This window comes from Alligator sinensis, unplaced genomic scaffold (assembly GCF_000455745.1).
Source record: "Alligator sinensis unplaced genomic scaffold, ASM45574v1 scaffold237_1, whole genome shotgun sequence".
Taxonomy (NCBI): Eukaryota; Metazoa; Chordata; order Crocodylia; family Alligatoridae; genus Alligator; species Alligator sinensis.
This window is the reverse complement of record NW_005841849.1, coordinates 4,421,188-4,447,525: the sequence shown is the minus strand read 5'-3', so window position 1 is coordinate 4,447,525 and position 26,338 is coordinate 4,421,188. Positions and strand designations below refer to the sequence as shown.

At 42.5% G+C, this 26,338-nt stretch overlaps 2 protein-coding genes across 8 annotated transcripts in view; one reads left to right on the top strand and one right to left on the bottom strand.

Annotated features, from left to right (window-relative positions):
• Positions 1-7,446, top strand: part of GPC1 (glypican 1) — a 276,986-nt gene extending 269,540 nt beyond the window's left edge. For all 4 annotated transcript variants that reach the window (XM_025209857.1, XM_025209859.1, XM_025209847.1 and 1 more), the window contains exons 8-9: positions 364-539; positions 4,063-7,446. In XM_025209857.1, the coding sequence (XP_025065642.1) occupies positions 364-539; positions 4,063-4,280 (394 nt within the window). In that variant the 3' untranslated portion in view covers positions 4,281-7,446. The remainder of the gene's footprint in view (positions 1-363; positions 540-4,062) is intronic.
• Positions 1-26,338, bottom strand: part of ANKMY1 (ankyrin repeat and MYND domain containing 1) — an 87,179-nt gene that overhangs the window by 14,717 nt on the left and 46,124 nt on the right. For 3 of the 4 annotated variants that reach the window (XM_025209819.1, XM_025209830.1, XM_025209837.1), the window contains 2 exons: positions 17,181-17,335; positions 5,779-9,513 (listed from right to left, as the gene is read on the bottom strand). In XM_025209819.1, coding sequence (XP_025065604.1) covers positions 9,224-9,513; positions 17,181-17,335 — 445 coding nt within the window. In that variant the 3' untranslated portion in view covers positions 5,779-9,223. Of the gene's footprint in view, positions 1-5,778; positions 9,514-17,180; positions 17,336-26,338 lie in introns of those variants that run through there. The other variant, XM_025209822.1, reaches the window with a different exon arrangement.

The following is a 26,338-nucleotide window of genomic DNA, read 5'->3' as shown; positions in this document are numbered from 1 at the left end:
CCTGCTCTACCTGCTGCCTGGTGTAGAGCTGCAACCCAGTTTTGCTCAGTGCTTGGTGTAGTACCCTGGAATCTAGTTGTGTTCACTGAGCAGAGGCCCCGCATTACTTTTAGTGCCCAAGACATCTCTGCAACTAAACAGGTGGGAAATGAGAAGGTGCCTTGTATAGGAGCTTAAGTAGAAACACAAGCAACCCAGCAATGTGAGGAGGCAGTGTTAAGAGTGCAAGTAGGTACCACAGAGAAATTGTTGGTATCAGCATCCTAGGGACAGTAAATTGTTTTTTGTTATAGCATCCATAATGCCAGAAAGTGAACAGTCTGCTCTGGGAAAGAACTATCAACACACTGGTTCCCTTTTTAGGTATCTACCAGAGGTGATGGGAGATGGTTTGGCCAATCAGATTAATAATCCAGAGGTGGAGGTGGACATCACCAAACCAGATATGACCATCCGTCAGCAAATCATGCAGTTAAAGATCATGACCAACCGCCTGCGCAATGCATACAACGGGAATGATGTGGATTTCCAGGATGCAAGTGAGTATGCCAGAAACCCCAAGGAATGAGCACAGAGGTGCAGGCAGACTAGAAATGATAAGCAATATCTGAGGCCACTAACATTTAATCAAGGGCGTGATGGGATCTGATCCACGATCCCAACAATCACACCTCCTGCCATGCCACACATGCAGGGCAGGAGGTAAGATTGTGGGATCAGGAATCAGACCATATTGCCAGTGTAGACCACATTGCCATATTGCCAGTGCAGGAGAAGCCCAGGATCATTATCTCCAGCTGCCCCACACCAACAAGTAGCAAGTAGGTTGCTTGGTGCTCCCATGGCTGGGAACACCAGTCAGCTGATGGGCACTCCAGGCCATGGGAGTGCATCAGAGCTAAGGGCTTCATGTGCTCCTGTGGCTGGCAGCCCTGATCAGCTGATTGGCACTCCCAGCCACAGGAGTCTATCCAAGCCCTTCAAGGCTCTGTTTTGTACCCTGGGTTGGGATCAGTGCTGGTCACATGTTCAATTTATGGTGCAGTGGGAACCAGCCACAAAGTTTTTACACATTTTTCTGTAATAACTTTGTGGCTTATTCTCTGTTTTATTGCATCATTTCAGTACCATCCAAAATGGATTAGCACTTTCCGCATACTAGGTATGATGCAAGCCTTGCCTTAAAGAATGTATAAGGCCTGATTCCATAAAGCCTGTTGGTCCCTGTTATGGGAAGGAATGTGCATGTTTAAATCCCAGCATCCAAAACAACATTAGAACAGCAGAGTACAGTGCATTACTGACAGCACTGCATTGATGATGGTTAGCAACATCTTACCCTCACCTTCCACAGAACTATTCCTCTTACCCAGAGAAAGACAATGTCTTATTTGGCTTTCACCAGACCTGCCACTGTGGAATGGAAAGCCTTTGATTTTGCATCTCAGCTAATGAGCATTGCCTCCTTGCTACCTCTTTTTTGTTTTGTCAAACATGTAGAGCCTACTGCTCTATTAAGGCAAAATCAACTAAGGGATAAGGCTGAAATGGTTGTGGCCATATTCAAACTCAGTGTTTCATGTAAGCTTTAGCACCCATGAAGAATTTTTTCCTGCTGCCTGGTGCTGCCCAGTCACATAGGCAGTTCTGAATTTTGAATTCTCTTACATCCCAAAATGCAAGGGAACCAACATTTTTCTGGACACGTCCTTTTAAATGAACAAATCCCAGGAGCATACCTTTCCATCCTATTGCATTAAAGACTGTTTGCAGATGCCATAACAATTAGCTGAATTGTCCATGAAAACCGCATGTGCTATTATTGCAATGTAACCCAAAGCCATGCTGTTCATCTCAGCCAATTAACAATCCTCCCCAGAGAAAAGTGTTTTGCTCTCAGACTTTTTGAACCTGCTTCTTAAAAAGCCTTCGGCATGTCATTTGCATGAAGAAAGTAGGGATAAAGCTATTTAGAAACAGAAACAGGGCCTGTCTCCACTGAACTCGCAGAGGGGACTAGTGGAGTAGATAGCCAGATAACTTAAGCTATTTAGCTTGGGTGCTGATAATAGTCTAGCCGCAGTGGCTCAGAGCTCAACATGAGCCAATCTGCCATGCTGTGTAGGGTAATGTACAGACTTTTCTAAAGCTTGTGGTTCCTTTTAAATTCATCTTCAAAATTTTTCTACAGGAGGGAGAGTCTCAAGAGAAACTCTGCCCTTTTAATGTTTTCTTGTGCCGTTCCAAACATGAAGATTCTTCTGTACATAAATCATTAATATTGCACCAGACATTTCATTAAAAAGAAACAATGGCAAGCTGCCTGGTGCACATATGGGCTCTTAGTGGAAATTAGGATTTGAATTAGACTGGGCTTTCCTTCTTTCACTGTTTTAAATGGCTCATCAATTCCAGGATCCTGTTTGGAGCGCCTGTTGGACCATCATCACTCTCTCAAAGCAGGACATACATTTCAAAACCCTAAGCAAACCGATTCTGTCCCAGTTTTTTATGTTGTCATATCCTAGAAGGTACTCCAGTAATCTGAGTGAGAGGTAACCCACCATTGTCACGTACAAGCCTGAGTAGGTGAACTCTACACTGCTCAGAGTCCCACTTACTACTTCCCCTCCCCTCCCCCAGCAGGCAGCAGCTGCCCATGTCCTGACTGGTGCCGGCTGCTGTGAGCCCAGCCCTTGTGCAGAAGCCCCTACGCTGATCCCCTCTGCACTTCAGAGAGTGGAAATAGACATTGCCTTTGTGCCACCGTAAGAATTTTTATGGCAGCACAAAGTGAAAGAAAACAGATGTCCACACTTTTTTGTTGTGCCACAAATGCCCAAGTGGCCACAACAGATGGTAGTGAGAATTTGTGCTACTTAACTATAGTGAATGTCTATTTACTTATGGTGGGAGAGTGCTGTCAGCCCAGAGCTGCCATTGATCTCCAGCCATCCTCCCTGGTGGGCTTGAGGGGCCTGATCCTGTGCACCCCAGGAATTCTTAGGGCAGAATCAGGCCCCTCAGGCCCTTGGAGCACCTGCGCAGCTTTCCTGCTCACCTAGACATGCCCCTGGGGTACCCATTGATGCATCTGTGTAAGTGGGAAAACCACCAACCTGTGCTTCATGAAGGGGCAGGGGGCAGCATAGGGAAGTCCTATGTGGAGGCATGGGGCACAAGGGACTCCCATGCCACTCCATACCAATCTGTTTCCTTGTGAAACAAGTCAGCGTGAGTCCCAGAAAGGAGGTGTGGGGTGGTGCAGGAGCTAGGCAATTCCTAGTGCCCTGTGCCTCCGTGCTGAGACCCATACTGAGTCCTGCACGGACCCATGTTTCATGGGGGAAGCATGAGCCAGCATGGGTCCTGGCATGGAGGCATGGGATGCCAGGGATTTGCTGGCTTCCCATGCCACCCTGCACCTCCATGCCACCCCGTGCTGGGACCTGCGCTGACTCATGTCTCCACGTGAGGCACAGGTCAGCACTTGACCCTGCGTGGGTCCTGGCAAGGAGTGGTGGGGCAGCAGGGGCTGCAGGGAATCCCCAGGCAAGGGATGTGGGACAATAGCAATCTGTGTTTCACCCAGTAAAGTAGATACCCTGGGACAGAACACGTCCCACCACAGCTGATACTTGAGTTTGTCAGTGTCTTTTTTCTACCCAGAGTGCAATGTAGTTTGTTACCAGTGCTTGTTTGAGGGGGAATCTAAATGATTCATTGGTGCCTCTGCCATGTAGATGGCAGTTACATAAACTCATGAACAGCAGCTGGTTCACCCACCAGCTTCACTACCATGCCAGGTTCTTTCAAGTGCACGTATCCTCTGTGTATGTGTACATGCACGCACATACTGATGCGCAAATAGACCATTCATGGGACTGCAGAGAAAAAGAGGGGCTCAGTGTTGTTCATTCCTCTCAGATGCCTGAGGCATCCCATCATCTCTGCACTGGCCTGGTTGAGATATTAGCTCCTGGAACCAGGGGCTATCTTGACCTGAAGGCATTTTCCACACTGAGCAGTTGCCAACCTCACCCTGTGTTTTCCTCTGCGTAGGTGATGACATGAGTGGCTCTGGGAGCGGTGACGGCTGTCCTGATGAAGTCTGCGGTAAAAGACTTTCTAAGAGCTCCAGCACCAGACAACCAGGAACACATGCAATTCCTAACCAGTCTGGACGGGGTGTAAATGGGGCCAGCAGCAAATCTTTGCCTTCCTCCTTCCTAATCTTCCTTTCTATGGCTGTCATGGCAATGCAGTACTTATGGCGGTAACTTACTTGCACAGCCATGAAAGAGACTGTGGCTGAGGTCTTAACTTTGCCAAAACAAAAAAAAGAAAGAAAGAATGGACAATATTTAATTCATCTTGGCAAAAAAAAAAGAGGGAGAAAAAAGGTCTCGATTGTTTGTGATATCTGGCAGTGCTAGAGCCGTTTTTTTCTTTATTGGTCTTTTCTGAATGCTGGGCCCTTCTTTCCATACCTCATTTTTTTAATTTCATTATTTGCCATTAATAGGTTCTCTGGGGCCTGAAACAAGCCTTTGGAGAAAGACAGACTGGGGAAAAGGAAGGGTAATCCTCAAAGGGACGCCAGGTGATAGACTGCAGTGACATATGCAATTTACCCATTATTGTTATACAGCTCTAGCCGAGAATGCTACTTACCATGTTAACACCTAAAACACAACAGAGGTTTAGAATAGTGTGACTTTTTACCTAAAAGACACTCTCAGCACTCAAAGTGCTCTGTTCGGTGGCTGCCATGGTTTTCCCATGTATTTCATAAGGAGGCAGAGAGAATCCTTCACTCACTTCCTTTTGATGTAGGAGTTTTGACTAATTCTTCATGTAGCAAGGAGACTCAATACCTAGCCATTTGAAAGCAGGAGGCAAAAGTCCCATTCCTTACAAGTACAACAGTAGTTTTCTTTATTACATCTCATAATAGTGAAATACCAGTTCTCCTACATTAAAGTAAATGGGAGTGAGCTTTGAATTTTGCATGGTACCTGGAAAGCCGTCAATAGCCTAATCTATAACTGCAACACGATACCATTCTGTGCAACACTGAGATGAAAGTATGCATGGTGACGTTCATCATTTGAAGAGGCGTTTCCACAGCAAAGAGGCTGAATCCTTTTCTTTATTTACAAAGACAACAGTGACCTTTTACCAAAGGGATCGTTGGAAAGAGCTGTTTTGTGAAGTCTCACATATTGTAGTGGCACCCAAAGCAACTGAGTTATAAGAATTGGAGGCTGGTGGGTTATTATGTATTCACCCTTGGGCAGTTCGGTTGCCCAGGTGAATCTGTTCTTTTAAGTAAATTCCTGCTTTTGTCCCAACAACTGTCCCACTGCATTGCTCACGATAGAAAGCAAGCAGTCCAAGTGACTTACCTGCAGCCACACACTGAGTGAGTGGATCAACCAGGCTTGCTTCTAGAGCTTCCAAACAGCACAGCCTCCTCTTAGCCAGTACTTTTCTGTAGCCTAGAATTTGATTGCCAGAAGTGGATTCAACAAATGGGTTGGTTTTTGTCAACAAATGATGTAGCAATATACATACATGTCCGTAGGGGTGTCTGTGTTTGTAGAGCTGTGTGTTTTGGGTTCCCTAGCAAGCTTGTTTGATTCACAGATATAGTAAGCATCCTCTGGAGACATATTCCTAGCAAAGGTGGGTTTTTTTTCTAGAAACACTGCAGTCCTAGTGACTCTTGGGAAATAGTGAACCCTATGTTTGGGCTCTGCTCTTACTTTTGTCTACTTTTGTGTTTTTTATTTCTGGGGGAGAAAAAACATTTCTTGTGTTTAAGCATACGTAGGTTTAGCAGACTTTCAGGCACTTCTCTGTCTGTCATAGGGAGGGTGCGGGGGGAGGGAATGTGTGTTCATATTTAAGATTTGGTGAAAAAGCAGAATTTGACTTGTGCAGTCAGTTTATGGAATGTGCAATGAACGTGAGAATCCAGCGTTGGAGACGGGACTGGGGGGAGGGATGCTGCAAGAAAGCAAATGGAGGAGAGTCATCATTCCCCTTGTCCATGCAGACTTCGTACATGTCATTGGACAATTTCCAGCAATACCCAACCCAGCTGGGGGCAAGGCCTGAGACTTGTGTTGATGCATCCTCAAACCTAGGCAGTCTTGGTCCAGTTTGGCGTGCCTCATTGTTCCAAACTGTACCTGCCTTTGCACAGCCAGTTGTAACTCTTATTTCATTCCTTTGTTGTATTCCCGTTAGTCCCATCATTTCTTAAAGCTGAACTTGATCTGATTTGGTAGGGAGGTTAAATCTAAAAGGAAGGTGAGCCTCCCTGGCATTGAATGTCGATTAAAGAAAAATGATGCTACTAAACCCATCAAAATCTATAGAGCAGCTTCCTACAAGTCATATATTTAAAATGAATGTATTTGCTAGTAGAACTATGGCACAATACATATTGCTTTACTGGTCTAGTGCAGTGATTTTTAGCCTCTCCCCGCTCCCCCGCACCAAGTCTGCATTTGAACACACCTCATTATGTAAATTCCTCAGTGAGGTTCTGAAGCATGGAAAAGGCTACATGCAAAAAAAAATGCAGCCAAATTCTGTATGCTCTTTAGAAAGAGGAGATTTTAAAATGATGCAGGAATGTGTTCCACGTTCAGCCTTGTTTTAGAAATGTCTTAGTCAGCTACTGCTATCCACAACAGAAAAGAAACTTAAAGGGAAAATCTATCTCTGCGTCCTTTCCTCTCCTATGCAGTGCAAGTTTGCTGTCAGCCTGCTTGAGATCTGTAATTCACAGACAGTCCCTGGCCCTGTGGAAATCTCTTGTTAAGTGCTGCATCCTGTATCGAAGGAGTAGGACTTGCTTTGGATTTGTCGCTTTTGAAGAGAGATTGGGGGAGTGCAGGGGAAAGAAGATTTGCTTCTCTGGTATCAAGATAGCACTGCTTGGTGTTTGGATAAAAAATAAATCCTTATTCCTTAAGGGATGTGATGGTATTCAGTAATTCAGGAAAGAACATGAGTTACAGATGAGCACCCATGTCCCAGCAAATTGGAGAACCAGAAAAATGGCGTGATAGATTTGCAGTTGTCTCTGTCTTTAAGCCTGCTCTTTTGTGCCATAATTTGTATGTTTGAACTGAGGAGGGATTAAAGGCTTCAAGAATACAGATATTTATCATTTACAAATGACAAACAACCTATTGTTTTTTGGTGGGCTTGGTTAAGGGATAAGGTACAACAAAAATATCTAAAGGACACCTTTGCTTTAAAAATGCATTTCTGCAGGCATAAGATTTATTTCACTTATTGGCATAGCTGGCCAGTTATATATTTCTTTCTGTTACCAAGGTACTTGTAACTATCTTGCACTGTTTATCTAAAGTTGAAATATGTTCTTTGAATCCTTGTATAAATAAAAAGGCTGGAGACTTAAATTGATATTGGTGCCACCTCTTATAGGTGAGTTTTATTTCTTCTGCATTTTTTAAACTGTCTAGATGTCAGATATCTGATGGCTGTAGAGACTGAAGCCTGTGGTTTGCTCACTGGGTTAACAGTATGGTACGGACATTGGGAAGGTGAGCTTGCCACACAATCAGTCCAGTATGATGTACAGGAACACCTCTAAGAGTTACTTCGACACACAACATGCATAAAAGCAAACATGCTAAAAAATATTTTGCAAGGGTTAGAGAGAGAGGAAGAGTCTTGAGATGTTGGGATGTAACAGTGTCAAGAACTTCCTACAGGAAAGGCGCCTAGATTAAATAGGGTCACAACCACAGATTAACAGTTTAGAATGCAAAGTATAGTGTTAATAATTCACTACTACATTCTTCCCCCTTCTTACAAAGTGAACTCAAAGCAAGAGAGCATTCCATCCCACTAGACTGAGTACGGATTATTTATCTCAGGAAGACAGTCTCCCATAAAATAAAATGAAGTTGAACTAGACCTTGTGTTCCTATCCACACACAATATTCATTTCCAGAAATGAGTGAACACAGCTGTACATGTTACATGTAAAGAGAAAAGAAACTGAGTTAATGCCACAGTTTTTTAACCAGGTATCCACAGAAATGCACAAGACTGAGAGCAACGAGCACAATCTTTCTGCAAAGTTTATTTCTTTATTTAATAAGTATCAGTTCTGCAGTTAGAGCTATTCCGACCCTACACACACTGTTCTACACAGATGCATAGCTATAAATATGGGTGATCATATACAAAGTAGTAATTTCCTTTCAATATCCTATTTATAATAACTGCCTAGTAACTGTGTGTGTATCTGTGTGTCTTTTGTAATAAAGAGAGGAAAGCTATTTTAAAACATTTGTAAACAGCACAAATTTAGTTCAGCACCTAAAACAGGCAGGATATGCTTTTCAGAATTGCTGAGCACCTGGACCTCCACACATTGGATGCAACAGAAGCGGCCTGTACACAGCACCACATAAAGGCACATTGAAGAGTAATGGCCTGATTCCCGCTCACAAACAAGGGTTGGCCACCATCTGCAATTATCACTGAATCTTGCTCTCATTAAACTCAACAGCAAAACTCCCACTGACTTAAGTAAGGTGGGGACTGAACCTTATACCTTACCTTCTTTCAAGATGCATTTCCTCAGCAACTTCCATAAAAAAGGACTGTCCTGTACTTCAGCAGTACTGAATAAAATGTAGCAGGTGAGAACATTTGAGATGTTCTTTGATTCAGGACATCAACTTCTCCTTCTCTGGACATGGATGTGTGTGTGTCCCCGTCAGTGGTTTCAATTAAAAATATTTTTAAGAATAAGTCATCTTTCAAAGGTTTGGTTAATCAATTAACAACATCAGTGTAAAGTAGTGTAACTTTTTAACCAAGTAACCATTTAACATTAAGTGGAAATGAAGGCTAGACAAAGAGCAATTGTCCTAGTCTGTGTGAAATATAGTCAGGCCATTCCAGGGGCATGAATATCTTTACAAACTCTGACCATGAATGTTACTCATGTTGAGCCTGCAGTTGTATATTTATATGCCTGGCTGGAGAAGGAGCCAAATATAAGTATGTAAATAAAACCAGAGAAGACTCTTAGAACATGCAGACAGTTATCTAAGTTATCTTATCATAATTGTATTATTAGTGTCCTACTACTGATAAAGGCAGGTAATGCAAGCTCAAATTACTCAATGCACTTTTTCTTTTGTTTTGTTTTTCTCAAGTAGGATTAATTGTAACTATAATTCCCAGTATAAGGTAGATCTGGCCAGGCACTGGCCGCTTCATGCGCTTGACCCAGTCTTGGTTTCCTGTCACCCTTCTTGTAGACCTCTATTACGCCTTTCCTTTCTCTTCCCTTTCTTCCACCTTTCCTCTCTCCGCCTTCTCTTCTGTCTTTCATCTTTGATCCATCTCTCTCCCCTCTTTTTTCTCCTCCACCTTTCCCATCTCTTCCTTTTCTGCCAGCCGGACTCTGGTTGTCTTTTGAAATACCTGACTTAGTCTTACTCTGTCTGTCTGTAAAAATGAAAAATAGAATTTGCGTCTTAGTAAGTGCTTGGTTTCCTGGAACAGTGAACTGTACAGAAGTATAAGATGGTAGAAGTATTGAACCTTGAGTTAGTTTGGCAAGTGAGAGGTAAGTGGTATATAACTTCCTGAAGGAGCGAGGGCAGTTGGGTGATGGCATTCAATAGCAATTGCTCCTTTGCACTTCATTCCTTATCAAATGTAATAAGACATAATGGCAAGGACAGATGCATGCCTAATAAAACACGTCACTTCCAGTGTGACAGCAGCAGGAGATCCCAGGTTTGAAAAGGTATCACCCGAAAGAAGCTGAAGAGGACAGATATGCAAAAAGACAAACGAACAGATGGAGCTTCACTTCAGAAGACTCCAAATCTCCTCCAAGGCCCAGTTGCTATAGCAAGGCATTCAGCTTTCTCTCTTTGACAGCTGAAGCAGGCTTGGGTACAGTATCCAAGCATGTGTCCTGGCTCTAATCTATGATGCTTTCAAAATATGCGACTTGAGCCAGTCCTTTGTAAACCAATCCTTTGTTGAGGCACTTTCCTACATTATCATCTAAGTCTGTGTCACTGGAGGGAAAGAAATCCTTTTGTTCTAGTCCTAAATATCTCAACGATACAGCCCATATGCAAGCTGAAAGGGAATGAGTCAAACAGTATACAGCTGGCACTTCAAAAAAGAGCAAATATGTTGAAAAAGGAATGTGGCCACTAGCTCCTTCTCCTGGCTTTATAAAAGTTTCCACTAATATGGTCATATTTTCCTACATAATGTAAAACTAGGATGGGACCCCTGTTACATGGGAAGTTTCTAGAACCCGTATGCTACTAATCATGGGAGAATACATGGTACATGAGCACTATTTAAAGAAAGGTGGTACTTTAATTTTTCTTTTCTTGTGTCTCTCATAATAAGTCAATGCACCTAAATTCAAATATCTTAGAAGGCACTTTGGGACTGCCCTTGAAGTCTGCTTTCACTTATTTTTCTTAATTACAAGTGACAAAGAAATGTTTTTTCCAGTTTGAGGGGTCTTCCAGGGGTTGAGTTGTGTTATTCAGTTTAGGGAGGTTGAGTTAAGGTTACTTCTGGGATTTTTTAATCTGGTTTATTGCTTTTTATTTTGGGCTGCACCAACCAGCCTGTTCTGAATATTCAAGAGGATAAAGGACACCACTAATATACTATTCAATTAATAAAAAAAACACGCGCACACACAATCAATCATCGGGGTATTGATAGGTGGAATTCACATTACAGTACATATAGCTGAGAATTCAAAAGGTAAGAGCTTTTTACTTGTCTTCATTTAAAAGCAGCTATAAAAACACATGTCTCTCTACAGCAATTTCTCTCTGAGCAACAATTAATGTTTCTGGGATACTGGTTATGCTGGGGCCTTTGCTTAGAAAATCTTCATAGTTTTCTTTTTATGAAATAAACTTCAGTTAATTAGGGAAAAAAATCTCTATCAAACACCTTAGTAATTAATGCTGTAAAATAAACACTGAAAAATTCCTATAGATTCTGATGGTTTAAAATTTTGAATCACACTGTTCTTGACAATAAATGGAGTCCCACTAAGATGATCATTGTAAAGGAGACAAAAGGCCAAAATAAAATAAAAATATTTGTTTCTGCAGTAAAGGATGTTAGCAGTTGCAACTGACTTAGCCTCCCCCTCAGAATATAAATTGACTTGCTCAGAATCTGTTATTGTTGAACCCTCTATAGCAGCAATAAAACAAGGTGCAAAGACATTTCAGGATGATCAGTGAAAAGAGTAAACTGCAAATGCTTAAAGGGACCAAAGAGGTCTGCCAAACTATACATATTAGTTTTTAAAAAGTTGCTAGCAGCCATAAATACAACTAAATACAACAAAATTTATTTTAATTAAGCCCTGGTAACAAAAATAACTTTCTATGTTCTCTACTATATTTGTATTTGGATAAATGTTTTTACATAAACTCTGTACAGGGAATACACAGATTTGCAAATACAAACGTGAGTTTTAAATGACCAAAAGGGAACATTTTTGTCTTTAACCAAAGACTTTTTGAAAGTTAAAAGAGCACGCCAACTTTTCACTGATCATCTCTCACACTGATGTGCATCTAATTTGGTCTGCCTCTTCAGTTAAAGAAAACACCATTAAATGATTTGGTGTGCTCAGTGTAGAACTGTGAAATGTATTCAACAGTTACACTTCCTTCTCTGGAACGCACTGATCTACATTGTGCAGGTCCTGTTTTATAAATAACTGTTTGTAGGAGGATGTCCTCATGCTTCAGCGATGAATGCCTCCTTCATGAGAAGGACTGCCATCATGGATTCTGTATCACAGAATGTTTAGAGATAACTAGGTGCCCGTTCTCTGCATCTTTGTCAGAACAGATTAAAAGTATGCTTCCTGGTTGACTCTGCTGGCTGATCTGGTTGTGAAATGTGGATATTTTCATTTCTAAATCACCACAGCAAGTGTAGCCAAGTTGGAAGACAAGTAACCATCACCAACATCTAAAAGCTAGCCGCTAACCATTATTCAATGAGTTAGCTACCCTTTCATAACCCATGTCTGCAACTGGCACAACTAAAACTTATTTTAATGACAATCTCACCTCTGGGTAGAGGATCAAAAATGGAATGAGCTCAGAGACAATATATTGCCTGCTGGAATTTCTTGGGTTGGAACTGGCAGTTCTAGGATACCTCTGAGTGAGCAGAGCTCTGCAGTTTCCAGGACTATTACCCCTTTAGCTTGTTCCATGGAGGCATTACATCACTAACATTTAAGGAAAAAAAGAAACAATGGCCTGCATATGCTTGGTCTCTCATCAGCAAACTCATTTAAAAGGTTTCTGGCAAAACCAAGCTTCCCACTATGCAACTGACAAGTGCCACTTCAGGAAGTCTGGCAACTACAATTTGTCAAAGAAACCATTTCCAAAAAGGTGCAGCTCCATGGATATTTTTTTGTCCTTAGATACACATAAAAATTACACCAAGTGTGCAGGTGCCCATTGTTTTCTCATAGTCATCTGCTATACTGTATTCCAGAAAATCAGTAATATTTTGGCATTCACGAGCTACCTTTTTTGTCATAATCTGAGGTCTGTTCCTGCTATGTTCAGTTTTTGTAGTCAGCAGCCTTACACTGATCTCTGCTGGAATCAAACCAATGGCTAAGGCCTTTGACTGCAGTATGCCATGCATACATATATTTACACTCCCTTGATAGTTTGTCTCTGATGATCCCCCTTAACTTGCCATTTTTCATCAATTTCAAAAGTTTGGCATTTAAATGTTTTGTTGTCATAAATGAAGGGCCTCTCCTAGCTCCCTGAATAACAGATGGGTCAGACTGCTCCCAGGGGGTGAGGTGGGTGATGTCAAATTACACAAAGGATGTCAGTTCTAGACAGGCACAAGAGCTTGTTCAACCACTCGTCAAATGCCAAAGTCATTGAGTTGTCACAAGGGGGAAAGATCCAAAGAATATTAACAGCAGACTGTGCTTCTTCTGGGCTTGCTCTCTGCTGACCTGATTTTGAAGTTTGGTTATAATCAGAAATAATAAAAATTCTATTCTAGGATTCTGGAGAAAATTACCTTATCCAAACCTACTCTCCAGAATCCTAGAATATAATCAGAAGTAATAAAAACTCTAACCAAACCAAACCAAATTTCAAAATCAGGTTGCAGATTTCAGACTCAACCATACACTATTGGTGTTTATAAAGCAGCAATCCTAAACTGTCCCCAACTCCCTCAAGCACAGCTAAGCACTGCAGGTACAGCACAATGGCGAATCCACTCTCACTTGTCCTTCTCTGTTCTCCTGCATCCCACTTTTATTCTTGCACTGCATTTGGATCACATGGCAGCCACATGGGTGAAGAAGTGAAACGGGAGACATTCTGTTTCAGCCATGGCTTTTTGGTTGCTGCTTTTTTACTTACTTTGTGGGGAAAAAAAGAGTTAATTTGCATGAAGTCCTCACTACAGGCAACCCCTGCTTAGCTCTCTCAACTGGTTCCCGGAAAACCGAGCGTTAAGCAAAATAACGTTAAGCAAAACCAATTTTCCCATTATGATGCCCATGAGTGTTATAACAAAACTCACTGAGTGCAAAGTGGAATTGGGTATCAATGTAAAACAAGTGTTATAGCAAAACAGTGCTAAGCAAAGCAATGTTAAGCGGAGGTTACCAGTACTTTGGTGCAGCTAAGGTCCTTTCTCCTGCCTTTGCCTACATTGGACTACTATACCTACCTGGCCATAGCATTTATGCAGAGGAACCAAATAAGCCTGCCATGTTTCAGCAAGGTCAGCATCATGCTGTTTGGCAAAGAACTCAGTTTTATTGTAGTCAAAATTTCATAGATTTCATAGACATTAGGGCTGGAAGGGACCTTGGAAGATCGTCGAGTCCAGCCCCCGCCCAAAGGGCAGGAAGTCAGCTGGGGTCATAGGATCCCAGCAAGATAAGCATCCAGTTTGCTCTTGAAGGTGTTCAATGTAGGCGCTTGAACCACCTCCAGTGGCAGGCTCTTCCAGACCTTGGGGGCTCGGACAGTAAAGAAATTCTTCCTTATGTCCAGCCTGAAACGATCTTGTAGTAGTTTGTGACCGTTCGACCTAGTCGTCATCCCTTGGGGCACTCTGGTGAACAAACGTTCCCCCAGATACTGGTGGTCACCCCTGATAAACTTATAGGTGGCCATCAGATCACCCCTGAGCCTGCGCTTTTCCAGGCTAAAGAGCCCCAGGGCTCTCAGCCTGTCATCGTAGGGTCTGCTTCCCTGACCTCTGATCATGCGCATGGCTCTTCTCTGGACTCTCTCAAGCTTCTCCACATCCTTTTTGAATTGTGGAGCCCAAAACTGGACACAGTACTCCAGCTGCGGCCTCACTAAGGCCGAGTACAGGGGGAGAATGATGTCCCGGGATTTGCTTGAGAAGCATCTATGGATGAAAGCCAGCGTTTTGGTCGCTTTACTAGCCGCCGCATCGCATTGCAGGCGCATGTTCATCTTGTGGTCGCCCACTTGCTGAGCCTGTCCAGGTCAGCCTGGATAACCTGCCTGTCTTCTGGTGTGGATGCTTTGCCCCAAAGTTTGGTGTCATTGGCAAACTTGGCCAGTCCGCTTCTGACTCCAGTGTCCACATCATTAATGAAGATGTTGAACAGTATGGGTCCAAGGACAGAGCCTTGGGGGACCCCACTGGTCACAGGACACCACGATGAGTGACTTCCATCAATTACTATGAATCAAATCCTGCTGGGGTTACTGTGTAGTAGCTTTTTGGTGAATGCATTCTAATTGTTTTCCAGCAAACACCTGCCATTTTATTTGACAGAGGTTTTTATTGCCATCAAGTGGTACTGGCACTATAATTCTTTCTAGTATCTCCCTTTCCTTAAACCAGGGATTTTCCCATGATAGCTTTTGAAAGGTGCTTCTGAGAGAGAGGAAATAAGTGAGATAAGTACAGGCTCCAGTGTGCAGATAAGTGCAGGTCTTCCCTTCCAGCCACTTGCTTCTCCTCCCCAGTCACTGCAGTATAGGCTCTTCCCTGCTGGTTGCTCCTCCTCTGTTTTCCAACCCCACTTCAAGCAGATGAGCACTAAAATAAATTAGTTTTTTAAATGGGGGGGGAGGGGTGCTCAATTCATAAAAGTTATAGAGGGGTGCACAAGTCTGAAGGTTGAGAACCAGTGCCTTAAAACTTTCTCTCTTCCATCCCACATGTGTTAAAGGAGAAGTAGTAACAATATAGCATGGAATATAAAGGCTGTACTGCCACATGTTTCTAAAGCAGTGGTCTCCAACCTTTTTAAGTAGATCACCTCTGGCATTTAAAACCAACCCAAGATCTACTGTGTATCGCTGCCACCCTCCTCCCCTGCCCAGCAAATAAGTCTGTGGGGTGGGAAGTGGGGAGGGTGCAAATTGAGGCAGAGGGAGAAAAAATGATTTGGGAGCGCGCCTCCCCAGCAGGTAAATCCCAGTTGGCTGGGGCCCCACTCCTTTTCCCCTTGGTCCTGCCTCTGCAGCACTGTCCCTCACTGTGGGGGCCTTGATCTAGCCCCTGCCCCTTCCCTCCCCCAAGGACTGACCTGCTGGGTTGGGGCACACATGCATGCATGTGGGCACTCAGCCCCCCCACCCCAGCCTCAGATTGACTCCAAGATCTACCACAAGGGGCCCCAACATCATTCATTGTAGAGGTGGCAGCTGCATTTCATTGGCTGTAGGCTTGTTTCTGTAAGTCCATGCTATATAGACAGTTAGAACATTGGTTGGCGACCACTGTTCTAACGCATTTACAAACACACATATACCTCATATATAGCATGGACTTACAGAAACAAGCCTACAGCCAATGAAATGCAGCTGCCACCTCTACAATGAAAAGCCCACAGCAATGCAGCAGCAGTTTAGGACAGCCAAGGAAGAAAAGCACAGTGTCTTGTTCAACTGAAAAGGAACATTTACCACAAGCAAGCCAAACTTATTTAAAGCTTACATCCTGGCAAGCTTGCAACTGGGATAATTGTCTCTTGTTCAAATTGCCCAAGGACCCTTAAAAGAAGCATGCATGCTTTGTTTCATTCATCTAACTGAAGCTGAAGGTCCATATTTAATATGGACCTCAAGGGAACATATAGCTCATCCATAAAATGACAACTCTGTTATATATTTGTGATTTCATGGTTCAGCTATTTCTCATTCACTCAAGCACATGCACATCTAACATAGCTTACTGCTTGTCTTCTGATGTGTAGAATTTTTCATGTTGTGGAGTCTAGTTGTTTTCATTTTTAGATTACAAATTTGTAGACTACAAGGGTTGCCAAGAGTCATATGGTATTTATAATTCCCTGAACCAAAGAAGGGGACTTTGGAGGACATTGACTTATTTTCCCCACAGTGTATAAGGGCGAGTAAAATGTTTTCAGAGCTAAATGCTCCAATCCACATAACCTGGTTAGTTAGGTTGACTGAGGTGTGTGTGGGCGGGGGGGAGGAGTGCTTTGGCACAGATGTCTATAATGTAGGTGTTTTCTTCAGCACATCATCTTTAAAAAGTCTCCTATGTTGCAATCAGTGATACTGCTATAATACCAAATAACTCACATCTAACAGGTTTAATAGAAACTCTGCCTATTCAAGGTAAATTGATGGTAATGGTATTACAATGGCAATAAGCTGATGGAATTACAATGGTAATAAGCTGATGGAGAATAGGTTTAGGTTAGAGATCAGAAGGCAATATTTTACAGTTAGGGTGGCCAAAATCTGGAACCAACTTCCCAGGGAAGTGGTCCTCGCCCCTACCTTGGGCAAATTCAAGAGGAGATTGGATGATCACCTGTCTGGGGTTTTGTGAACCCAGCATTCATTCCTGCCTGTGGCAGGGGGTCAGGCTAGATGATCTGTTCAGGTCCCTCCTGACCCTAGCTACTATGTAACTATGAAACTATGATGCTTTAAACCTAATGTTATGGATTTAAACTTTTCTTAGTTCCTACTGTACACTTCACTTTGCTATTAAATATAGGCCATTCACTTAAGCAATATATTTCAGCATTCACATATCATTCCCCCTTGCTTTCCTGCACCATGGACATCTGTCAAACCTACCTGTAGCTCCTAAGCACTCTCGCCTATGACGTTCATTCCACGATTTTACTTTGCAAGACTTGCTGCAAGTGAAGATTTCAAAACAGCGAATGCAAGGCATGAGTCGGACCCCTACAGACCGTCCACACTGGTAACAGTATTTAAAAAAGGGACACCTACAAAAGAAACAGTTGTAAGAAAGCACAGCAGAGAGTTTAAGTCAGGCTATCTTGCATTGTTACAGGCAATGTAGCAAAACAAAGCAAAGCTCCTTGCACCACTGAGGTTAAAAGCCGCAGTATCCCCAGAAGAGTGAGATAGAGCAGTTTATCAAAGGAGTCCCCTGTTATGCAGCAGCACTCAAGCCTAGCAGTTATTCCAGGAACATGAAGTGTCCTAGAAGATGACAAACCCAAGATCTCGGCCACTCCCTCCATTTGTTTCATGTATTCTGCACACCACCCAGCTCCCTACACTGGTTTCCCTCTCCCATGCATCTCTGCAAAGGCAAATGTGACAACAGATTCATTTGTTCATTTTTAATAACCTAATCCAAGAATTGCAGAGCTCAGTCAGACCTCAAAAGTTTTGGTAGGCAAAGGAAAACAACTGCAGCCACTTTTACAGTGCAAAACAACTACTCTGGGGACAGGAATCCTAGAAAAATGGAGTTGAGTAGACTATTAACAGGTGGGTCGTCCATTTCATTGTGGTACTGGCTTCTTTCCAAGAAAGCATTCATATGCAGCTGCCAATCCATTATAATCCCTAGCTCCCTTAGTATACTCCAGCTCACCAGGCTCCATTTTGTCACAGTGTGTTCCTTCCAATGCGTAGCACTACCTGACAAAGCTAAATTGAGGTTTGAACCCACATCCCCTGAGGCCTCAGGCAATAAGAATAACCACTGGGCTCTAATCTGCAGTTTTCTACTGATGCTGTTCAGGATAAGCATGGTGCAGGAAAGATAGAAAGGTTTCCCCCAAGACAGGCAACTGCTCTTATTTGTCAAGCTACAGGCTGCAAAGAACTCTGTCACAGCGGCTGTGCAGTTAATGTATGACCCTAGGATAGAAGACGTGAGTACAAATTTCACTATTGACACCTGATGTCCAGGTCTGTGCCAAGTAAGAGAGTCACTCTTTAGTAATGCCTTAACTCCCTTTCAATAAATGTAACACAACTAGGGCAAATAATATGCCACCCCACATTAGCCAAGAGGTTAGTGCATCCATCTGCAACAGGTAGAGTTAGGTTCACATGTCTTCTGCTGTCTGGCTTACAACAGGGAAGGAACCCAGCCTTTTACTTATTGTGCTCCAGTGCAGCAGTCCCTAGTCATTCAGTCTGTTTTAGGTGCACAAGTGAATTCTTTCCAGAAACAGTCCTCCAGGCTACTTAGTTTGTCTTTAACAGTTTAAGCATGATATTGGCTGCAGTGATCACCTAACATCTTTGCCAAAGATGGCTTTGGTTTTACTACATTTCTGGTAATGGAGCACTGACTTCATTAATACCTTATTTGAATGTCAACTCCATTAATACACTCAATATTGTCAATAGGACTACAGAGCTAAAAAGAAAAAGATCCAAGAACTTCCCCGCACTGTTAATGTACACAGCCGAGTACAGCAGCTCGTGGAGAATGCGGGTAACTTAGAACTCCGACAACGTAACGGATTCAATATAGGAAAAGAATCATTTCAGCTTCTATTTTCCATCCCTTGCATTTCTGCGGCTCAGAGAAAACTCATGACTACAGGCTCAGAGCCGGGTTTTCCCTAGTTCCTCCTGTTCTCTTCAACATTTGTTCATTTCTAATTACCAAACCTGAGACCTCCAGACCTTCTTACATGGGATCCTGCTTAGAAAAAATTAATGTTCAGTTCCAAGAGTTTCCTATCATATGTCTGTACTGTTTCCCACAGGTAAGGAAATCATTGCTTTAAAAATATGAGATATAAATACAGGTGTTAAAACACCATGAAAAGATAGCAATATGGGAACTGCTTTAAATACTTTCAACATTTGGAGGGGCCCATGGTTAAATGGGTTTGTTTTTAATTCAGGCTTTTTTAAAGCTGACTGCACTAGAGTAGCGTGGCATGTTTTAGCCAAGGAGGAGAGAGAGCCGATAATCTGTTTGTAGTCCTCTCAAAACCAGGGAGAAGATGTAATTAGCTCTATGTTTCCACTGGAATGACTTCATAAAGTATATGCTGCTATTAGAGCATATGGACATTCGCCTTCTAACAGCTGCAAGACAACTAACCAAATAGTCTTCTGATGAGTCATGCACCTCTACCCTGGCCAACACCCTGAGAGTTAAACCAGGGAGTTTTAGTGCTAAACCTCCTGCTACCTTCCCCAAGTTTCTACAGTAAGAGGAACAACCCAGGATCCATGAGAGACTCATGTCCTCTGTGGATCAACCAGTCAAGGCTGCACTGCACACACAAAGCAAGCCAGATCGAGGACCTAAATCGCTGTACCTGCACCCATGCCGCAGTAGCAAACAGCCTGCAAACAATCCTTCCGCTGAAACATATTTGCATAACAAGTTTGTAAACAAAATCAATAGCTTTGTGAATAATGCGCAAACCCAATGATGGGTTTAATTCACCGAATGAAGTATTCCCTACAAAAGCAATTCACCTAGCTAAGCGCAATCTGCAGCAACCTTTAATCAGTGAAAATGAAGAAAAAAGTTATTTACCTGGAACTAGAGATCTCCCAGAGTGGTGTCCCTGCACAGTCACAGTTTTGGACTCTGTCCTACAGTGCCCCACGAGCTTTATAACCTAGCAATGTGCTGAAAACAGACCACAAGGTCATCCTGACAGCACTAAACATTCAGACCTAAGATTATAATCTCTCAGGGTCTGTCTTGGTTGCACAGTTAACTTGATTCAGCTATGCTCAAGTAGCTTCCCTGAATAAAGGGTCCTTTAATTAAAACAGCCCCACTGGAAAAAAATAACTCTTGAACTATAGCATCCACATTGGCACAGCACTCACTTATGTAGGGCATCGAGATTTCTGGGGGCATTTTCCATGGGTCTTTGCACTGTGGTAAAGCTAAGCTTCTCTACAGCTTCTTTCCCACTGACCTGTGGAAGAAAGAAGTCATCTGCCAATACAGTAAATGGAGTTCTCTGGCATGTGTTGGTTAGGAATATTCCTTACCCAGCAGTGTTCACTGGAAAGGCATCTGTGCCCTGCAAGACCTCACGCTCCCCCTTTCCAAGAACATGAGGGACAGTGTGCGATCATCGACCCTTCATTTTTTTACCAACACAGAATCCCAGTGTTACCACACTTTATAGAAGGCTCAAGGAGGTGTGGTAGAACAAATACTAACACCACATCTCAAAGGACTCTGGTGACTGTCCAAGTAAAGTAAATTTTCACTTTCTTTCTTTTCTTTCCAGGACCAAGGGAACCAGAAAACAGTGAGGAATAAGTGGAAAAAATTGTCCCAGATGAGGAAGGAGCAGTCCTTGTCCCTTGGAGGTAAAGGAATTTGTCTGTCTGCCCATGGCATGGTGGTTCATTGGGTTGGTGTTCATAGCTTGCCAAGTCTATTTGACCCTGTGTGCTGCGAGCAGGCCAAAAGCCTTGAATCTAATAGCACATTCAAAATTCAGTGCTTTTGATCACAACTGATGGATGGTTAACTGCTTAGCCTAAATGAGGGGGCAGAGCTGACCTAGACAAAAAGCTTAAAAAGCAAAACAACCAGTGACATCAAGCATGATGGAAGCATGTGTAGGAGTCTGAGATTTTTTTCTTCTTAAAAAGGTAAGGACAGGGAAAAGGAGACAATGGGATGCAGAAGCTACAAATGTGCATCACCCTGGAGTGGGTACCTGACAGCTTATCATGTATGAAGTGTTGCTGGGTAAAATTCATGGAGCAGAAAAATCTGAAGACTGGAGCTCTATGCAACTGGTGATGATGCCAGAGATTTGAGGAGAGAAAAGAACTCAAGGTTTGCTTAATAAACTAATTTTGGGCAGGACAGACTTGTAGACAAGCAGGGTGATCTGTAGTCACATGCTTCTGTGAGAGCAAGACAGAGGAAGAAACTAGCTAAGGAAGGAGAAACAGAGTTGAGGAAAAGGTTTGTTGTACTGGAGAAAGGATTAAAAAAAACCCAGGAAGAAACAGAATATGAGGTGGCATAGAAGACAAGTGCAGCTCACCCCTCAAAAAGAGAGATGAAGATAACCAGAACCCAGAGTTCAAAGATGAAAAAGGATGATATGCAGAAGTCAAAAAAGAGAATGGGAGAGATTCACATCCAATTATATAATTAGGAATTCCTTATTGAGAGGTATCAATTGTGTGTAATGCTTTATAACATGTTTGGAAGGACAATTTTAAAAATAGATGGATTAATGGAAAATAGACTAAAATGCACTGTCCCAAAGACAGATCATGCTAGATCAGTGATTCTGAACCTTTTTTGACTTACAACATCCCTGAGAAAATGACAGCTCTTAATTTTGACTATGGAAAAATAATAGAACAATTCTTCTGTTGCAAAGAATGCAGTAAAAACCACAGGTGGGCAGAACACTTTTAACACTATGGATTCCTGTTTGAAATCGCTGCATTTATCTTATGAACCATGTTTGCACATCAAACAGTGCTAACATTTCATGAGACCTCACAGCACCCTTGAAACAATCTCAAGGGTTCAGAATCACTGTGCTAACCTGACATCTTTTTGATAACTGATTTTCTGGATAATGAAAATGCAATAGATCTCATTTATCTAGATTCTAATCAATTGTTTGATATGATGCCACAAGAGAAATTATTAGGTAACATAGAAAAGAGGGAAATTGGTGCAAGACAAGAGTTGTAAAGAGGGTAATTGACTAAAAAGGACATTGACAAGAGGTGGTCTTGAAAGGCCATGCAGGCTGGAGGGAGGTTTCAAGTAGAGTTTCTCAAGACTTAGTGATCCTGTTTAATATTTTCATTAGTGACCTTGGCCTAAGGAAATTGGATAACTTGAAGCTGGTGACATCATCAACACTAAGAAAAATCAGCGTATAATACAGAAAGAACTAGATGATCTTGAGCAGTGGACAAGAAATAGGATAAAATTTAGAAGAAAATGCAACATTGTGCATTTAGGCTAAGGACAGAAATTACACACAAACCGGTATAAGTGATTGGAAACTGGTTCAAATCTGTAACACAACAGAAGTTCAGTGCACATAAACCACTTTCAAAATGTCCATACACTGATTTAAGATAAGCCTGAGTGGATGTAGTATAAGACTTAACTGACTGAAGTTAAATCGGTTTATTGAACTTCTGTTCCAGACCCCAGCCAGATTCAAGTTAACTCGCAGCCCCCCAGAATCCCAGGATGCTCTGCCCCTCCACTGCAAACCGCCCTCCCAGGGTGGGTGGGCTAGCCTTGCCTAAGCTGTCTGCTCCAACCTAGCTGGGAGGTGTGCTCTAGCACCCCCCAACTTCTGTCCTGGGCCACTGCAAGCATGTAGCTGCATTTCTAGGATCAAAAGTGGATGTCTGTTCACTTGCTTATTGGTTCAATCTATGCAGCATAGACTAACAGGCAGAAATTGAATTGATTCAACCTTGGGCTTTTTGACTGTCTGTACTTATTCTTTTTCTTGGTCTTTAAGGCTTTCTGCTACAGCTGGGAATCACTGAGGAGCAAGAGAGCCCAGTGCATCATTTGATCATGGAATCACTACATGCTACTGATCAGATACAGTTGCGATGAAGGCAAACGTGTTCCTAGCAGGCAATGTGTACCTATTGGGCAAGGTATTCCCAGTAGAGAAAGGAAAATGTTAGTGGCATTTTACAAGGCCCTAGTGGGTCCACTGGCATCTCTGGTTCAATTCTAGTTACCTGTGCTAAAATTGGTGAATGCAAGCAGGAACTGCCATTAAAAAAAAGACTAATGGAATAATCAGAGGACTGGAGAGCTGGAATGCAGGAGAAGACAAAAAGAGTCTGGGCTTGCTTAGTCTAGCATGAAGGCTGAGAAAGGCTCTTTATAAATATGTCATTGGAATAAACAACCAGGAGAGAAAGGGTGTTCTATCTTGATGCAACAGTCTTTTGAGGGTTCCTTGAAAAGACCAGGAAAGCAGGCATAGGGTAGGAAACACTTGGAAATTTTCAGGATGATTTCTAAGACCCTCTTTCCTGGGTCCATAACATTCCAGGCCCGAGAGAAAAAAAGATGACACCATTAATCAATTTCCAGCCAAGCCTAGAAAGAGATATGAAAGGGAAGCGGTGTTCTTTTTGGCTGAGGCATCATCATTTGAACTAAACATTTGGCACACAGAGTTCTGATGAACCACTCAAATCTTCTGTGTTCTTAGGTCAATACTATCTCTATGCCATAGATGCTAGCATCCATGTCCGAATAAGAAAGGAGTTTTGAAACAAGGAAAGGCCAAAAAGAGGGAGAGTCACAAGAGCCCCTTTCAACTCTGAGAATGCCAAAGCACACACTGCTGACCACCGAGATGGACACTGTGCAACTTGTGCAACAGTTTGGCAAAACCACAAATAAGTGACCTGCACTAGGGGAAGAATCTTACAAAATGCCACAATCTGAGACTGCCTGCAAGGAATGAGACTGTCCTGTACACCCTCAATTGTCTTTAAATCAGTGGAAGTTACATTTCTAAAACAATCCATATTTCTCTGGGTTCAAGTTCAAATTAGAAGCCTTAACCTTATTACAAGTCACATGTAAGTATATCACTTCTTGTTCAAAGGTGTCCAAAATGCACCTGCTGTATGGCACAAGCTGAAATCCATCACTTTAAACCACCTTCACAGCCAAGCAAAGTCTGCAAGGTTTTGCCCTGTCCTTTGGAGCCACTTCTAAATACAAATAATCACTTTAAAGACCCAGTGTGGAAAACCTGCTCCAGCATCCAGGAATCAGCTTACTTACTGAGGTAATAAGATTTCATTTTGTTTTCTATAGGCTGCCCAGAATCTGGTCCTGCCATCTTTTGTTTTCTATAGGCTGCCCAGAATCTGGGCCTGTCAGCCTTTTCCTTAAGCAAAATTTTGGGTGAGGCCCAAAAATTGACTATATACTCGATTCTGCTTTCCTGATATGTTTCCTCAAATTCTCTTTTCCTTCTGTGCTGCTTGTATACAATAATACAGCTAGTTTACTGGACCAGATTTGCCTGTATTAACCTTGAGCAACCTACTAAACTCAAAAATCCTAACCACAAAGCCTTGGATCATTCAAGGCTTTCATGTACAGTGCTGCACCAGAACAGACCCAATAGACTCTAGGAACTCAGCTTCACCTCTCCCCGCTCCCCCGCAAATTATTTTCTTTACCTGTTGAATGAACTCTTTCACATTTTACAACTGTGGGAGCTTTGGAGTGACTTATTTTTTTTCAGAGGCATGGATTTCTTTGGGTGATACTTGAACTGGACCAACTATGTAGTTGGGGTAGAGTTAGGTAAGCTTTCAAATGCAAGACTTCTTTGTCAAGTCTGACCCATTTTTTAGTATTTTTTTCCAACATTCTTGCCACGTGTCAGAAACATTCATCATATGAGTAAGGACCCATTCCCTATGAGCTATAGCAGTTAAGACTTTCCCCCAGACTTTACAGGAACTTTTCAATAACAGATTTCAAACAACTCACAATCTTTCCTCTTCTGGAAAGCTGTAGCAGAATGTTGTTGCTATTATAGTTTCTGGGCCTTAAGGAAAAGAAACTGATTTGCTGCAAATCAATCGGCTAAAAATAATTTTATTTAACCTGGACCACATATCTAGTCTATACAGAAACTTGCACAGACTAAATCTGTAGGATGGATTTCCTGCTATTTACCACACTGTTAATAAGCCTAATGAAGTCCAAACAGACTAAAAGCTTGCTCCCCATCCCTACACCTGGGATTTTGTGCTTGCAGTCCAAAACCTAGTCATTATCTCCATTTGAGGCCATCTAAGTAATTCACTCCTGGATCCCACCGTTCTTCAGGCTTCTTATTATGTTTGGTCTAATAATTTGTGCCCAAGCCAGGGCCCACTATTCCCAGGCATTTCATTTCCTAGTGTACAATCAAAAGCCAAACTCCCATTGAACCTGTTTATCTGTTCAGTTCTAAATAAAAATATTTGGAAAGCTTGAGGTTAGACAGGCAAGCTGCCTTTGACAGACTAGGCTTTGAGTAAGCTACTGATGTTTTAAGAAAATTCTATCATCTTTGCCTATTCATAGCAGTCATCTCAAGCTAACTTCAAATGCTTGAACTGCTAAGAATGTATAGAATTTGAGACCAAAACATCCACAACCTCTAGTCTGACCTCCTGCATACCATGGGCCAGAGAATTTCTCTAACTCCTGCTACGTGTCTAATAGCTGCAGTTGAGCTAGAGCAGGGGTGGCCAACTTGCAACACAGGTGCAACAAGTAGCATGGGCAGCTTGTGTGTGGCACATGGGAGAACAGGGAAGGGATAGGCACCACAGAGGCAGACAAGACAGGGAGCACAGGGTAAGAGCAGATAATCAGATCAAGCAGAGAGCACAGGGCAGGGAGCAAAAAAAAAAAAAAAAGTGGGGAGGGCAGCAGACAGGGCAGAAGACAGTGATCAGAGTGGCATTCAGAAAAGGTGCAGTGTTTAATTTGTGGCTCCCACTGAACTAGAGCAATATTTTTGTAAAAATCCATGTACAATGTAAAATTCCCAGCAACAGAAAATCTAACATAACCCTTGATAAGTTGTTCAACATGTTTGCCTGATCTCTTTGATCTCTAATCTGAATCTTTGTACCTTCAATGATTTATTACGGCTCACACTCTTTAAAACAGAAAGTCTAAAAGATGATTAAACAAACTTCTCCCAGAACTTTTATGGAGGCCACAAGTTCTACAACCATCATTCACAGCTACCAGTTCTAACCATCTTTTGATGGTTGCAACTGAATATAAACATATACAGAAGTGAAAAATGCAGGATGCTTGCTCTGTATAACACTTGCTGCTATGGCTGAAGAGTGCTACATCCAAATGTCTATGGACACTGCCTATCAAGTTTATCATGTGCATCTGTAATCTCTCTTAGGCCAGCTGGTGTTACAAACTCACTTAGCTGCCTGGGCACAGTCAGGTATGATGAGAAGTCTGAACC